The sequence below is a fragment of the Fusarium venenatum genome, assembly GCF_020744135.1.
Source record: "Fusarium venenatum strain MPI-CAGE-CH-0201 chromosome Unknown EDB82scaffold_1, whole genome shotgun sequence".
Lineage (NCBI taxonomy): Eukaryota > Fungi > Ascomycota > Sordariomycetes > Hypocreales > Nectriaceae > Fusarium > Fusarium venenatum.
The window spans coordinates 11,179,557-11,193,730 of NW_027072129.1; the positions used below are offsets into that span (position 1 = coordinate 11,179,557).

At 49.5% G+C, this 14,174-nt stretch overlaps 4 protein-coding genes across 4 annotated transcripts; 1 reads left to right on the top strand and 3 right to left on the bottom strand.

The window, feature by feature from the left end:
* Positions 1-509: 509 nt before the first annotated feature.
* EDB82DRAFT_117004 (Isy1-like splicing factor) lies at positions 510-1,757 on the bottom strand. Its single transcript, XM_025731043.2, has 2 exons — positions 1,605-1,757; positions 510-1,548 (listed from the first exon to the last, which is right to left on the bottom strand). The coding sequence occupies exons 1-2, from the start codon at positions 1,605-1,607 to the stop codon at positions 820-822; spliced, it is 732 nt and encodes a 243-aa protein (XP_025587498.1). The 5' UTR covers positions 1,608-1,757; the 3' UTR covers positions 510-819.
* A 1,360-nt stretch (positions 1,758-3,117) lies between these two features.
* On the bottom strand, positions 3,118-4,964 carry EDB82DRAFT_573206 (Dolichyl-diphosphooligosaccharide--protein glycosyltransferase subunit WBP1). The gene is made up of 4 exons (XM_025731020.2): positions 4,656-4,964; positions 4,495-4,605; positions 3,744-4,441; positions 3,118-3,652 (listed from the first exon to the last, which is right to left on the bottom strand). Exons 1-4 carry the CDS (start codon positions 4,795-4,797, stop codon positions 3,227-3,229), a joined length of 1,377 nt encoding a protein of 458 aa, XP_025587496.1. The 5' UTR covers positions 4,798-4,964; the 3' UTR covers positions 3,118-3,226.
* A 172-nt stretch (positions 4,965-5,136) lies between these two features.
* Positions 5,137-6,021, top strand: EDB82DRAFT_493618 (uncharacterized protein). Its single transcript, XM_025731009.2, has 3 exons — positions 5,137-5,179; positions 5,234-5,426; positions 5,479-6,021. Exons 2-3 carry the CDS (start codon positions 5,240-5,242, stop codon positions 5,520-5,522), a joined length of 231 nt encoding a protein of 76 aa, XP_025587495.1. The 5' UTR covers positions 5,137-5,179; positions 5,234-5,239; the 3' UTR covers positions 5,523-6,021.
* EDB82DRAFT_421616 (uncharacterized protein) lies at positions 5,951-13,978 on the bottom strand (the record flags this gene model as incomplete). The annotated part of the gene is made up of 4 exons (XM_065607604.1): positions 5,951-6,915; positions 6,967-10,900; positions 10,947-11,344; positions 11,392-13,978. 4 exons carry the CDS (start codon positions 13,976-13,978, stop codon positions 5,951-5,953), a joined length of 7,884 nt encoding a protein of 2,627 aa, XP_065466033.1.
* Positions 13,979-14,174: the final 196 nt, after the last annotated feature.

Consider the following 14,174-nt stretch of genomic DNA (forward strand, 5'->3'; position numbering starts at 1 on the left):
TCTTTCTGATGCTTTTAGTTTATCTCGCTTGGCTAGTAAGGCATTGGATACTGGATAGGATACGCTATACTGTTGAAACAAAACATCATGCAACAATGCAAGTTTCTCCGTCCGCGTTATTTCCCCGGCACTTCAAGTTTCCGTTGACGGTGGAAGTTCAAAGTGGAGGTTTTGTAGTAAAAAGAGAGGAAAAGGGTATACTACTGCTTCGGTATATCCGTCCGGACTGTGAATGGATGGATACACTTCAACTTCAGAATCAGGCGTCTCAAGATGTGGCAAGCGAGATGGTATGCCCCAGTCGTCTCAAACTCGGTTCTGTTTGACGTCTTATGCCATTGACATGAAATCGTTCGTTGGTGTTGTATAAACGAGGGGCAAAAGATGAATCGAACCTAGGTACGCTTGGAGTCACAGGGGGTTCAACAACGAAACAGTGATGCAGGTTAGCTTCATCTATAAAAAGGATATAGCTCTAGGGTAAAAGAGATAGATGGAATAGCAGTTTGATCTATAATAGATCTTGTTAATAGTTATAGTGTTCTATTGCTTCATACCATGCACGAGTAATACCCTAAACAAGAACACGTCTAAGCGTTAATAACTCTCAAACTGACTGCACAAACCATTCATCTTTTATACCATCAGCAATCAACTTCTTTACTACCCTAACGACAGAAAGGTATCGCAACAAACCAATACGCCTGCAAAATACATGATGAACCCTTCCCAACGCCATGAATGCCAACTACCTCTTCTTTAAATCCCTGTGCCATGTCAAGTCCATCTATATGATTGTCCGTTGTAGCAAGACACACATCATAGCTGCTCAAGCAACTTTCTCCTCCGTCGTTCAATCAACTCCTCCTGCACCTCTTCCAACGTTGGCAAAACCCACGTATTCCCATCCCCTGTATCTCCAGGCAAAGCCTCCCATCCATCCGGCACATCCCTAGGTCCCGTCTTAAGCATATGCTCCACAGCTTGTCTCTCTTTCTCAGCTTCATACGCAAGTAATTCCTCATCTTCTTCACCAGGCGCATATCCATAATACGCCGCGTCCACATTCCTCCTCATATCATGTCTTTCCTCAAGCGGTTTCTCATCACCCTGATTCTTAGCCGCTTCAAAAAGTTCCTTCACGCCGGGAAGATCGCGCGCTCTTCCAAAGTACTTGTAACCTTTTCCACTACCGGGTATCTCACGCCCTTGATCGTCGTAGATTTTTCCTCCGCCGCGCATGTAGTTTGGACCGCCGAGATTACGTATCTGAATTTCCCACATGTGCTTTTCTCGCATGAGCTTGTTGATCTCGTCGTTGAGGTCGCGGATCTGGTAGTCGCTGAGGATGGGTTCCTGGATGCGTGACATTTTTCGGGATATCTCTTTGAGGACTTGACCGCGCCATTTTTCGCAGGCGGGGATGGTTTGGACTTCGGTGATGAGCTTGGGTCGGCGTGTGCGGCCGGCGTCGATGATGCCTAGGTCTGCTGCTTGGGCTTCGCGAAAGCGAAACAGCATAGACTGTGCCTTTTCCGAGTTACGAGCCTGACATTGTTAGTTTGGAAATCACGGAAGAGGTCATTTGGGAAGGGTTTACATACCATTTTGAAGGAGCTGCTGCGACAAGAGGATAATAGCGAAGAGCAATTGTGAGGTGTTGATTGCGACCCAGCTAACCCCAAGTCAAGGAAGTTTTCCCAGCCACCTAGCCTCGTTTAGAGCTCCCGCCTACGCCACAGCGCCACAACTATAGCTTCCCCCAACCTTCAGCCTGGTCCTTCGCGCGCCGCAACGCGACTTGGAATTTCAACCATCATGAGTTTTATCTGACAGCCGGCTGCCAGCTGTCAAACGACTGTCAACCACAACGAGAGAAGAAAATAATGAGCGCCGCGCTAGTAATCATTCCTCACTATGGAGAATTATAAATAACCGCCTTCTCTCCAATTTCCCTCTCTCTTTCTCTTCATTATTGCTTCGCATCCTCGACTGCGATCTTGCTATACTACGAATGCTTCGATATTCACATCATCGCTGACTGACAGCTTCTTTTCGTCTACTATTTCTTTCATCATGTGGTTTTCCGACGACGATGACGACTGGTATTTCCCAGATGACCCCGACTTTTACTCTTTCTTTACTCCCTCTCCCGACTCATCACCTCACGACACCTCCGACAGCGACATCAACACCAACACCAACACCATGCCTCCCCATCTATGCCTCATCTTCCACCCGCGGTCAAGCGGCCGTTCCCCATCTCCCCAGGTAAGGCAAGTATCACGCGCCACTCCCCTTCTTTTGCCTTCCCTTCCTCCTTTTCGTTTTGTTTCTTGTTTCTTGGGTTTGGTTTTTTTGGGACTTGGGACGGGGTCGGCGTTTATAGACAGGTTGCTTTCTCGTTTTGTTTTTTGTGCTTTTCTCAGACTTTTTTGGGGTATAGAGGCGGCGTCAGGAGTCTGGCGTTATTTGCTTTCCCTTCCCTCCCCGTTTGTCGTATTCACCTCCACTCTCTCTCTTCACACTCAAGGTCTGCTGTGATGACAACCGTTCACACCGAGCTTTAGGTGATTCCCCTCTCTGTGTACGCCCTCTTGGGAAACCCAGAGCAGTGGGAATGTGATCCTACACAAGAACAGAGATCTGAGCAGATCTTTACCCTTACCCTCAACCCCTTTCATTCATGTTTTTTCTTGCTTCTGCAGTTTTTGTCTATTGTAGCCGCTATGACGGACAATACCATTTCAAGTGAAGCAGGAACTTTTTCCTTTATCAGTAGACCTTGCGTTGGCTGTGGGAATTGAAGAATGCTTGTGATTTTTAACACATAGTTTTCAATCGGAGCAGGCTTGGCAATTCTGTGGAAAAGGAGGAACTGTTTGTTTGGAGGATGAGGTGGGGAGATACGAATTATGTTTTGCCCGGTGATGATCAATCGACCAAAAAGCCAAATTTGCAGGCAGCAGCGGTAGGCTTCATGTTACGGACGGTCGCAAGGGCTTTGCCCAACTACCACGAGTTGTCAGTGAGAACCCAAGAGAGCTAATCTGAGGGCCATAACATATTCGATCACTTGTACTTTAGACATATAGATAGTTGAAAGAGAGACAAAGATATTCTATAGTTTACTTTTGGTCCTGCTCTACACTATAATGTTGCACGATTTCTCTATCGTGGTGTCATTAAAAACAATAGCCGGTACTTCCGTCCTCCGCCTCTTCCTCTATTGTGTCCTCTTAGTGACCCAGTCCTTGGGGACTGGCTTGCTGTACAACCACACAATGCAAAAGACAATAAAGCCGAGAATGGTGGACCAGATGCCAGCGATGCCAGGCCAAGCGCCATTGATACTGTAACTTCGATCATACTCGTCATGAGCTAAGTGGCGGACGCTGACGGTGTTCTTCTGTTCGACGTTGGTGAGGAAAACCCGCTTGTAGTTGACCATGAAGTTAAAGATGCCGTGCTGATCAGGCAGGGTGAAGTTGGTAGAGTAGATGGTCTCATGGTCGTTGACGTGAATGGGCTTCAATGAGAGGCGGTAGAAGGGAGACAGCATGGAGAATTCCAGCTGGACAACGTCGCCTTCGGGGGCGTGATAGGGTTGCCAGTTGTTCCAGGCGTACTCGGACATGGAGATGTTGTAAGACTAAAGTGCGTTAGCGGAGATCAACTAGGAGTCTTTAGGAGTCCTTAGGAAAATCCTAAGGAAGGGCAGAAACCGGACGGGTTTAACTTACAACATCGTTCTTAACGCGGTACATCTCAGGGTTGGTCTCGTTGCTGCCGTCGAGGCGGTGCTCAATCGAGTTCACTCGCAAAACACCAAGCTCCTGGAAAGTCCAAGCACCCAAGTTGGTGACAAACTCACGGTTAGCAGGGAACTGAGGCTTGCCACCCTTTCGAGCAACCTTTGTGTCAAAAGCCTTATCCTGGAGCATCTCAGCGGCGCCAATGACAGTAACACGCGCAGAGTTGCGAGCCTGGAAGACAGTGACGAGGTTGAGTTGTCGGCCAGCAGCAAAGAGCTCATCAGTTTCGATGGTCTTGTTCTGCTCCTTGGGGTTGTAGATGTAGGCTGTAGGAGGGGAGCGAAGGACGGGTGTCAGGAGAGCACCATTGCCGAGTCTGTGGCCGACAGCATGGGGAACCGAAAGGAATGCGCCAGGAATCTCAAAGTAGTCCTTTCTGCCGGGGCGGAGGTTGCGAGGGGCCTCGAGAACGAGAACGTCGTGGTCCTCGGCGGCGGAAATGGTATCGTAAGTGAAGTGGTCGACGACCTTGCCGGTGCGCTCCTCGGGGAGGATAATGTCGAGCTCCATGAGGACGGCATCGATAGTGGAAGGCACGACGTGGGTGGAGGACATGGTAACGAGAATGTTACCGCCGGCATTGATGAATTCGACAATGAGCTGGGGAGTCAGATTGGGTCCAAGACCTGCGCAAGAGTTAGTATACTCCATCAACACCAAGAAACCAAAAATGACGAACCCTTAATCTTGGTGGGGAGGAAGACGAGATGATCATAAGTCCTCTCTCCGTGAAGGAACAAAGCTAGGCTTTCGGTCTTTGGTGATTCATACGTGATCTCGTATCCTCGCTCTATCAATTGTAAGCTTCAGACTCAAGGATCATCAATGGGGGATAAATACCAGACAAGTCGCGGAAAAAGGTTGTGTAGGCCTCCTTGTCTTTTGGGCTGTCCAGCACAACCAGCATACGGTTACCAGCTGTGCTCACGGCCGAAACCAGCGCGGCGAAGAGAAAGAGCACAAGGCTCAAAAGTGACCGCATTCTGGCAGAGATAACAATGGCGAAGAATGTGGTTGATTTTTTGTTGGTTGTGGTCAGTCTCTCTGCGAGGTGTAAGTTGACGGACGAGGCGTGGACAGCTTGCGCTTTAGACGAGTAGAGCTCTCTACTCTAGAAGCAGGTACTACTGGATGAGCTTGCGTTTTGGGATACGTAGCCTTCAGTGGGGGAAGTGAAACACGATGCACTAGACTTGTTGTGGCAGGATCAGGTCTCTAAATGGTTAGAAGGTAGGTGTGCGAGACGAATAATCCGACACCTTCGGCTTGGTTTTTCCGCTCCTGCGATTGGACCGTTGCTTGGATAGCCAAAGCCCATCACCACCACCATAAGACCCGACGATAAACCACCTCTCGTCAATTGAGTACGAATCGCTCCCCTACTACGCTATACTCACGGCTAACGTTGTCCCGTACAGGTCATCATGTCCGCCGCACCTTTCTTCTGGCAAGCTCCCCTCAAGTACTGCCGCTGGGCAGCCCGCGAGCGTCCCGCCCTCTTCTGGTCCGTCATCATCGGCGCTGCTGGTCCCGTTGCCATGCCCATTGTGCCTCCGATCCGATACTACTTTGGCGATGTTGATGCGCCTCCGGTTCCTGTGACCTACCCTAGTGCGTTGCCCTCTAAATCGGGGAGTTACGGCAAACTAACCTCACCATGTAGTTCCCACTGGTCCCAGGAAACAGCTCACCGGCTACGACGATTAAGATCTCGAATTAAAGACAAACAAGGAAGATTCACGGCTCGGTATGACAGAAAAGAGGAAGCGAGCACACAATATTGTACAAACCACGGCGTCACAAGAGCAGCACTACAGCGGAGGCGGAGGAATATCATAGATGAATTCAAGGGACAAAGAGTCGACGTCCAAGATCTATCAGCAATTGACGCTCCAATTCGGTTTTCTACATCCAATCAATCAAGCCGTCCACCGATGACAACATATGTATATACGTCGTGCGCCCACTTGCGCGAGCCAACGCTTTTTCTAATATGCGGTTTAAGATCAAAACAGGGAAACGCCACTAGTGATGAACATATCCTCTTCCCATTTTCTTTAATTATACGAGACTATTGCGATTGTTGCGTCGAACTGATGTCCGGCTCGGGAGGGCCAGACTCTATCTATCCCTGCTCAGTAGATTCCATTCGTACTAGAAACCTTGTCAGTGTTGGTAGATGGGAAAAAGCTGGTGGTACTTACAACTCTACCGTCATCATCACCTGTGTAGACGCATGTTGGCATTGGGCTGATACACGTCATGCCCGCCTCTGTATTCGCGCCTTTTTCGTGCTTGTAATCAACATGATCAAGCTTTCTCAGCAGCTCTAAAGTCCACCGACTGCCGACGATGCTGCGCCGCCAGATATTGACTATACCGCGCTTGTGGCCTGTAAAGATCAAGTAATTGTCAAGCCACTCGTTTCCAGCGCCCTCGTAAAAGGCACACGACTGGATGTAGTCATCTTGGTCGAAGCAGACGTTTTGTTCCAGAAGCAAAGTGCCGTTGAGAGTGTAGAGTATCACATTCGGACCAGAGCAGAGAAGAATCTCGCCCGAGATGTCGTTGATACGAGCAGATTCGACAGGGCGCACCAAAGGCAGCTTGCGAATGAACGACAGTCGGTTAAGATCCCACAAGAACGCCTGCCCATCTGTAGACACAGTCAAGAGCGTGCTGAAAGCCTTGCTGACTGCAATTGTCGTGACTGGGAATTTGTGTCCGAACAGACTTGACCTTGGAAGCAGCTCGACTGGTTTGCCATGGCCAGCCTGAACTGCGTACACTGAGACAACGCAGTCCTCGCCGGCGGTGATCAAAGTCTTGGAATCAGCAAAGCAGGCGCAAGAGATTTGTCCAATGTGGAGGTTCTCAAAAAGGCCAGCCGGCTTTGTCGAGTTAGCGATGTGGCCGTGAACGAGGATATGGTTTCGTATTACCTTTCGATTGTCGCTGAAGAAGAAGCGAATGCTGTTGTCGGCATAGCCCCATTCGAGGAACTTGTCGTATGGCGGGAAATTGAGTCTGAATGGGGACGCACACAATAGGCGGTCCAACTTGGATGCGTAGAGTAGGGAAGCTACACGCTCGTGGCTTTCTATTGAGGATTTGTCAGACAAGTTCACATATCGAGAAGCAGAGTCCATACCAAGAAGGGGATGCGGCAAGCAGCTTAAAGAAAACACATTCGTGTCCAATCGTCGAACGGGAGATCGGGCATGCTCTCTAGCAGGATGCGACTTCATAAACACTTGATGTGGCGTCTGTCCAAAGTTATGAATAACTCCAGCCAAGATGGCTCTCTCCTTTGCATCAGTAATGCTATCCAAGTCCGTCGCACCACGGTACGAAAGATGATGGAACACGTTGAGGTTCTCCACAGCCGCCTCGCCTCGCTGCTTGAATCCAAAAATGAGATCAATCCACTGGTGCAGGTTCTCACTCACGTAGGGGCTTTCCAGTGCCTCTCTGTGCTTGGCGATGAATATTCTTGGATCACCCTTGGCCCATGGGGGAAGCTCAACATGGTCGACCTTAACGCCGTTGCTTTCACGATTGCCAAAGTTGTAGCCATTGACGTTGGTCAAGAATTCGGGAAGACAGTAGAACTCGGGGATAAGCTCCCTCACGTCTGTTTTGTTCTTGCACGAGGCAGATTGCCATGTTTCTGGGATAGATTGGAAAAGACGATCTGCGTGATCAAAGCTTCCGCCCTGGAGAAGGATGTAAGACTGCACAAAAGGTGGCAGACGGATCAAATAGGATGACACTATCATAGCAGAAGAGTAATGTGTGCCATAGTGGAAAGGAACCTCTCCAATCTCTTCCAACGCATTGTAGCTCTCGACAAAGCCTCCAACTCTGTGTGGCGTCTGCGCACCCATCGGTTTGGACAGGTCTCGGAATGTATTGGGGTCATCAAGATCCAGATCCTCGCTGGTGTAATCTGCCAAGACCCATGGGAACACTGGGTACTGGGTCAAATCGTTAAAGGTCCTACCAGCCATGGTATTTACCATCATGAGATAATGAAAGTTGGAGATTTCGCCCTTTTGCCATTTCTTGAGGATAGGGTTCCAAGGCGATGAGTTGAAAAAGGTGCCAAACTTGGACCCAAATCCTTGGGGCGATTCGTCAAAGACCTTGAGAGACTCCAAGCGCCATGCATCTTCGGGGTTTGGGAGAGTGTTGGCGCCACTGGTGTGAGGTGCCTTGCTGAGCATCTTGATGAACAAATTATCCCGGACCACTGGGTTGATTGTAGTCAAGAGATAACTTCGGCCATCAGTAAAGAACACCTCGATCGCGACATCTCGGAAGAGGAAACGGCGTTTTGAGATGCTGATAACATCGTGCCATCGCCAATGCCTCGACTCTTGTTCCTTGTTATTCTGTCGCTTCTCCGACGTCTTGGCATCAGTGACAATCTGAGAGAAAGGGTCGCGCTCTTCAGGCGGAGCTTGCCAGACGTTGACAATATCTCCATTAGCACACTGAAACACGTTGTCCATGATGTAAAGCGCATCCTTGCCGATGATGAGGATACCCTCACATGCCTCCAGTCCGATGATACGTGATATATTGTATGCAGACTGGACTTGATCTCCGCGCTCCAGCCGTCGCATCACCTTGCGGTTCTTGTCCTCAAAGCCTTCGTCTCCTTCATTGGGATCGTTGGGATCGTCAACAAGCTCAAAGTCGTCTTCGGGCGCGACACCAGAGGCAGGCTGCTCTGCTGGCTCAGTGCTCTCGGGCTCTTCGGTGAATTGAAGCGGTTCGTTGTTACTTTCTAGAGGTGCGGGGGTGGTTGACTTTGCTGGCGACACTGCAGACGTGACAATCGAGGGTGCTGGGCTGGCTGATGTGTTGAGCCGAAGAGTCTGCAAAACCTCGCTTGCCTTTCTCTTTGGCTGATATTCATCCTTGCTTATCGTAAAGTCAGGAAGAACCCTGAGTCGCATTCGGTTTCGTCCTTCTGTTCGGTCGAGCTTCCATTTGGGCGTTGCGGCTTCGCTAAACACCGCACCGGGTCGTACAAGGTCTCTTTCCATCTTCTTGTAAGCGTCGCTAAGAAACACAAGATCATCCTGTTGGTCTTGCATGATCCGCTGGTACTTGAAGTACTCGGAGTTGTAAATGCTCTTCATCCAGGCGCTGTTGCCGATGTCATGGCTGAGCAAAGTTTTCTCTGTGTTGATGTTCTCTGCATGCCACACTCTAAGTTTGTCTTTGCGTTTGGCCAACCGAACTTTGGCTGTCTCTGCAGTGCGTGCATTTTCAGAACTGACAAAGTCTTCCCATGTCTTTGACATACCACCGAAAAACAGTACATCCAGGGACGGGCGATGTTTGTCAACCCACTCCACAAAACTTTCGTCATCCACGCCTGTTAATTGCTGAAAGTCCTTGGAAAGCTGCTTCTGGTCCGGCGACATGCATGAATGAATCAGCTCAATAGACTCCTCCGGTTTCTGTACCAAAATGATACGTAAAAAGTTGGCCGCTGCAGTTCGAAGGGACATCTTGTCGCTGATGAGCTTGGTGTAGAGTTGGTACCAGAACAGCTTGAGGAACTGGTGATCCTCGCTCGTGAAAGAGCCAAGGATTGACAGTTGCCAGTATGCCATCTTGCCCATGAACTGCTTAGCCTCTACCAGTGTAGTATCTGGACTGTCCAGGTCAGATAATCTGAGAAGAATTATCCTCAAAAGACAGAACCGGATGCTATTAACAGCCTGGCTACAGAGCCGGACGCTCTTCAGTGTAGCGATGTCGGGGCGTTGCAAAAATTCGAGAAGCATCCCGATAAAGTCAATCATGACCTCAGCCCCATTCAGGAACCATCCTTCAAAAATAGCTTCTGACATGTGTTGACAAAGTCTCGAGAGGTTGGTCAGCACACGAGGTTCGCAGATTGCCTTCTGATTAAGTTGGATGTTCTTCTCCAATTGGCCAACCACATGCTTCAAGATGTAACTCTCAAAGTAAGCTTGGTGTTCACGGAAGCCAGGCGGAACCTTGGTGAATAACCCAAACCCGGAAAAGTCTTTTCGCGAAAGAAGCTGATCCATGAAAACGCTCACGACCAGTTCCATAAGTCCGTCCAGGATGTCGCTGCTCGGTCTCTTGCTAGGCGTTGATCTAGGTGATGGCAAAGCAGGGCTCAACCGAGCCTGACTAGGACCAATGGGAGATTTCTGCTGAGTGAGAAGAACAAACGACGAGGCTCTCCTCAAGGGTGTACCCTTGGGCGGTGTCGACTGAGGCGACGGGACCGGATCAACGCTTGTTGTTCGCACGATTGGTGTAGCATGTGAACCACTATCACCAATAGGTCGAATAATCACGTCTGTCCCTTCGAATGTCAGGGCCGTATCTCCAGAGTTCAACTCGGTTTCGGGCGTCACCGCATCAGCGCTAACAATGACTGGATAAAGCGCCGACAGTAGCAATCTCACCCATTCTGAAGTCAAAGCAAAGTCCCTGAATTCCGTCGAGCGCTCGTGAAGATCAAGAAGGAAACGGATCACAGTGTGTAGAACACCTGCATAGCTTGCAACTCTTTCGCTGTCGCGAGAGAAGTTTGAACGTGTCGCAAGAGCAGTGGTCAGGTTCATAGAGCTTGCTCGCGGTCGCATTTCTGGGCGGAGCTCTTTGGCTGATGCATACTTCTTCAGAGTATGTGAAGACGGATCAACATACGTTGCTGGTGAATCTGGATCATCCTGGTGTCTCATCACGTCCTTCAGTCCATGCTGCAACATGGCTGTAATGACAGACAAAGACTCGGGATACACAACCTTGCGCTTGCCAAATGTCTCCAGGATGTTGAAAAAGTCAAAGTTCCTGTCAAAATTGATCTCGGCGACGTCGTACCCAAACAGAATACTGAAGCAGATGGGCCATAGAGTTGGCATATCCCAGAATCGCTTTAGCCTGTTGGACATGATCACGAAACCTCCCGACTTTCCAGCGAATTTCGACGTGTAATTGGAGCCATGGGTAACGAGAAGTCGTGCCAAAATTTTGCAGCCGTGAACAACAACTTCCGGATCATCTTCAGCCAACAAGTACAGGAGCCACTGCAACGATTAGAGAAGACTTTATAAGCGAATGAATCAATCTTACCTTGTTTGTCACCGTTCTGGCAAACTTCTTGATATGAGTAGTGTTGCCTTTTTCGCACAGAATTCGCGAGTACATGCTGAGAACCTTGACACCAAGCTGCTTCTTGGTCAAGAACTTCAGACCAGAAGCAATGCCAGCTGCGGTCGGATCAGTTGGTGTTCCCCTCCGTCGTGGAAGTGGAATACCGGTTCTCGAATTGATTGAGAGAGCTCGGGGGCTTCGGTTGACAGGCAAAGGCTGAGAGTGGAAGGCGTAAGTGATGAAAAGCGACAACGATCGCATAACTTCTTGACTGAAGTTGGACGTGACAAGAATCTCAAAGGCGCCCATGAAATGCGATATTGTGTCTTCCGAAACGACTTCTCCTTTCATGGCATCTAGCAGCCTCTTGACGATTCCTAAGACTGTTAGATCAGATTGTGAGACCACGAGTATTAGAACTTACTCATCCTGATTAGCCTCCGGCTGTTGAACTCATGGTACTTGCTCTTGACTGCGAATGTCACAAATTGTTTATAGTATAGCTCTTGAATCCGAGGTGCCGACTTGCGCCAGATATCTAGGTCGATAAGAAGGATGCGATATGCGAGGGGGTTGATGATGAACGACTCCATGGGCTCCACATGATTGTATCCGACAAAGCCAAGGATCAAGCTGAGTAGTTGGAAGGCCAGCCGATCGCGATCATCGTTCGAAACCTGCAGTCGAGTAACCGTAGAGTCGCTGCTACCACGATCGTAGCCTAGCTTCACACGTAGAAGCATAGCCAGGATTCCATATCCATTGTCCTTCTCTATAGCCTCGCTGTTTCTCCAGCTTTGACGAATGCAGTAGAACAGCATTTCTGCTGATCGTACTGTTTCTTCGATTGACGACGCTCGCTCAAAGAGCTTCAAGGCCAGCGGTGTGAAACCGGCGAGTCGCCATAGATTCTCGTCCAAGTATGACGGCACAGCGACAATTGGGTCGCCACGGAATGAGAGAAGACCCTGGACTCGGAACAGAGAGTCTGGAAGACTGGGGACAGCACAGTTGATAGCTAGAGGCGCACCCTCTTGGTTGGATGCCCTGAAAAGATTGCGAGCACAGTTTCGCGGGAGTGATCGCAAAAGTCCTGTGTCGTAGAATTGCACATTTTCAGGGAATGTCGCTGAAGGAAGAATGCTAAGTAAGATTTTTGATTCAGGTAGTAGTGAACCAGCTTTCTCACGGACAGCTCTGATGATGTCCGAAGTCTCGCCCTTTCCAGGATGTGCAATCTCGTTACGGAGGCCAAGGGTAGCAGATGCCTCATAAGTCTGGAAGCCACCCAGGCTGTCCTGAAAGTTGCCCTGGTATCGCGGTCCCAGGCCGTAATGGACCGCGAGATAGTCATCGCTCAAAGCATCCTCGAACAAATGTGCCGAAGCAAGCGACCACCGCGAGAAGACAAGACCAGGTCCTATTTGGTTAGAAAGATCCTTTGGTGTACCGACGAAAGCCTGCACTGGGTTGGTCTTGTTCTGATTAGAGTTGAATGAGGCAAAACTGTCATGAGCACCAGTAGCCAAGGGCGGCAAATGAGGATAATTGCAGCGTATTTGCTCTGAGAATTCACCATCGACATACAATGACGCCTTGCTCGTGACCATCGTTTTTGGTCGGCGATGCACAATGGCGATGTGATACCATTTCTTCTCCTTGAACGAAACAGACTTGAAGCGCACGCTAGGCTTATTGGAAGTAACAGATGTTTGAAGTATAAAGTTGTGGGTATCTCTCTCGAGGTACATGAGCACGAAACATGACTGCGTGGAGTCAAAGACACCGAATATTGTTGTATGTGCAGTAGGGTCGAAGCTGTCTACTCGAATCCATGCTGTAAATGTGTAACCCGCACTAGACTGCGGCGGAAACGATCGTCCAAGACTGGATAGTTCGAGCGACGAGTGGCCGTGTAGAGACAGGTCGAATTGGAAGAAAGGGGGACCTGTATGTTTGTTTGTCATCTGTAAGCAGAATTCAGACGCCTCAGAGCCTGGTGTTGATAGTAAGAATTGTGTGTCGGCCGGTTCGTTCACGCCCAAGTACATGAGTATCTTGCAAATAGCCAATACCTTTTCTCGCTCAGGTGGGCTAAGAGCCGAATCGGCATTGAAGGCAACTCGGAGGAACTGCGATAAGGCGCCAGTCGAATGGACAGCAGCCCGGTTATATATAGAGACTGAGATAGCGCAGTGAATTGTCTCTAGGACAAGTAAAGAAGCCGGGTTCGCGAAGCCGTCTTTCATTCGAGGAATAGCCGTCCAGAAACTGACGACTGCTCTCAAAATTTCGGGGTGCCGTATTATAGTCTTAGCGTTGACGACTTCTCGCACGCCGGGCGTAATATTTTCTGCAGATTTGGCCAGCACCAAATCCCATTGCTCTTCGGCACTGTCGCTTTCGTCTTCTTTAGGGGAGTTCTCGTCGTCCGGCCGTAGCGCTTGTCCAATGGATTGACAAAGGAGATCGAGTGCCTCATCGTCTAAGGAGAATGCGAGCAGTTTGCCAAATACATGACAACTTATCCAGGCATCAGGCTCAGCACCGCCTAATCCTATACTTGCGATGACTTGCTCCAAGGCCTCCCATCCGCCTCCCTCAACTTTGTATTGGAAATAGCGTCGGTTTCCTGCATGCCCACGTAGGGCAACCGAAAAGAGGTTCAGACAGTCTCCCACTAACTTAAACAGGGAAAGCATGTCGGCATCGCTTCTTTTATCGGGATCGTAATAGCCTGAAAAGGCTCGAAGAAGATTGAGTATTGTTTCGAAGCCGTCAGCATGTCGAAAGTCATCTTGATGGACGGGTGATCGTGTCGCAGATATGTGCTGTATAATATGTCGGAGTTTTCGCAACAATGGCGGCATTTGAGGGAAGCCATCTTGCTGGTGAAGGGTCGTATCGATACTGAGAGCTTCAAGTAAGCCCTTTAAGATTTCGAAGGACTTGGTTTGCGGTGGGTTCGAGGCCGAAGTGGACGACCGGTATCTTCTTGGTATTGAGGCCATTTTTCAGTGTTGCTTTTCGAAATCACGGGTTCATTCCAGAAACCACCTCCCCCTGAGCCCTTCAAGGGTCCAGGCTGTTATCAGTCGTCGTCGGCATCGAAGAGTAAGATTTGTAACTTGATGGAGCTGCCAGCGCGGGGCGCATGAAGCTCTGGAGCGGGCGGAAACAGCGGTCACGGTACGGCCACAGTTGGTC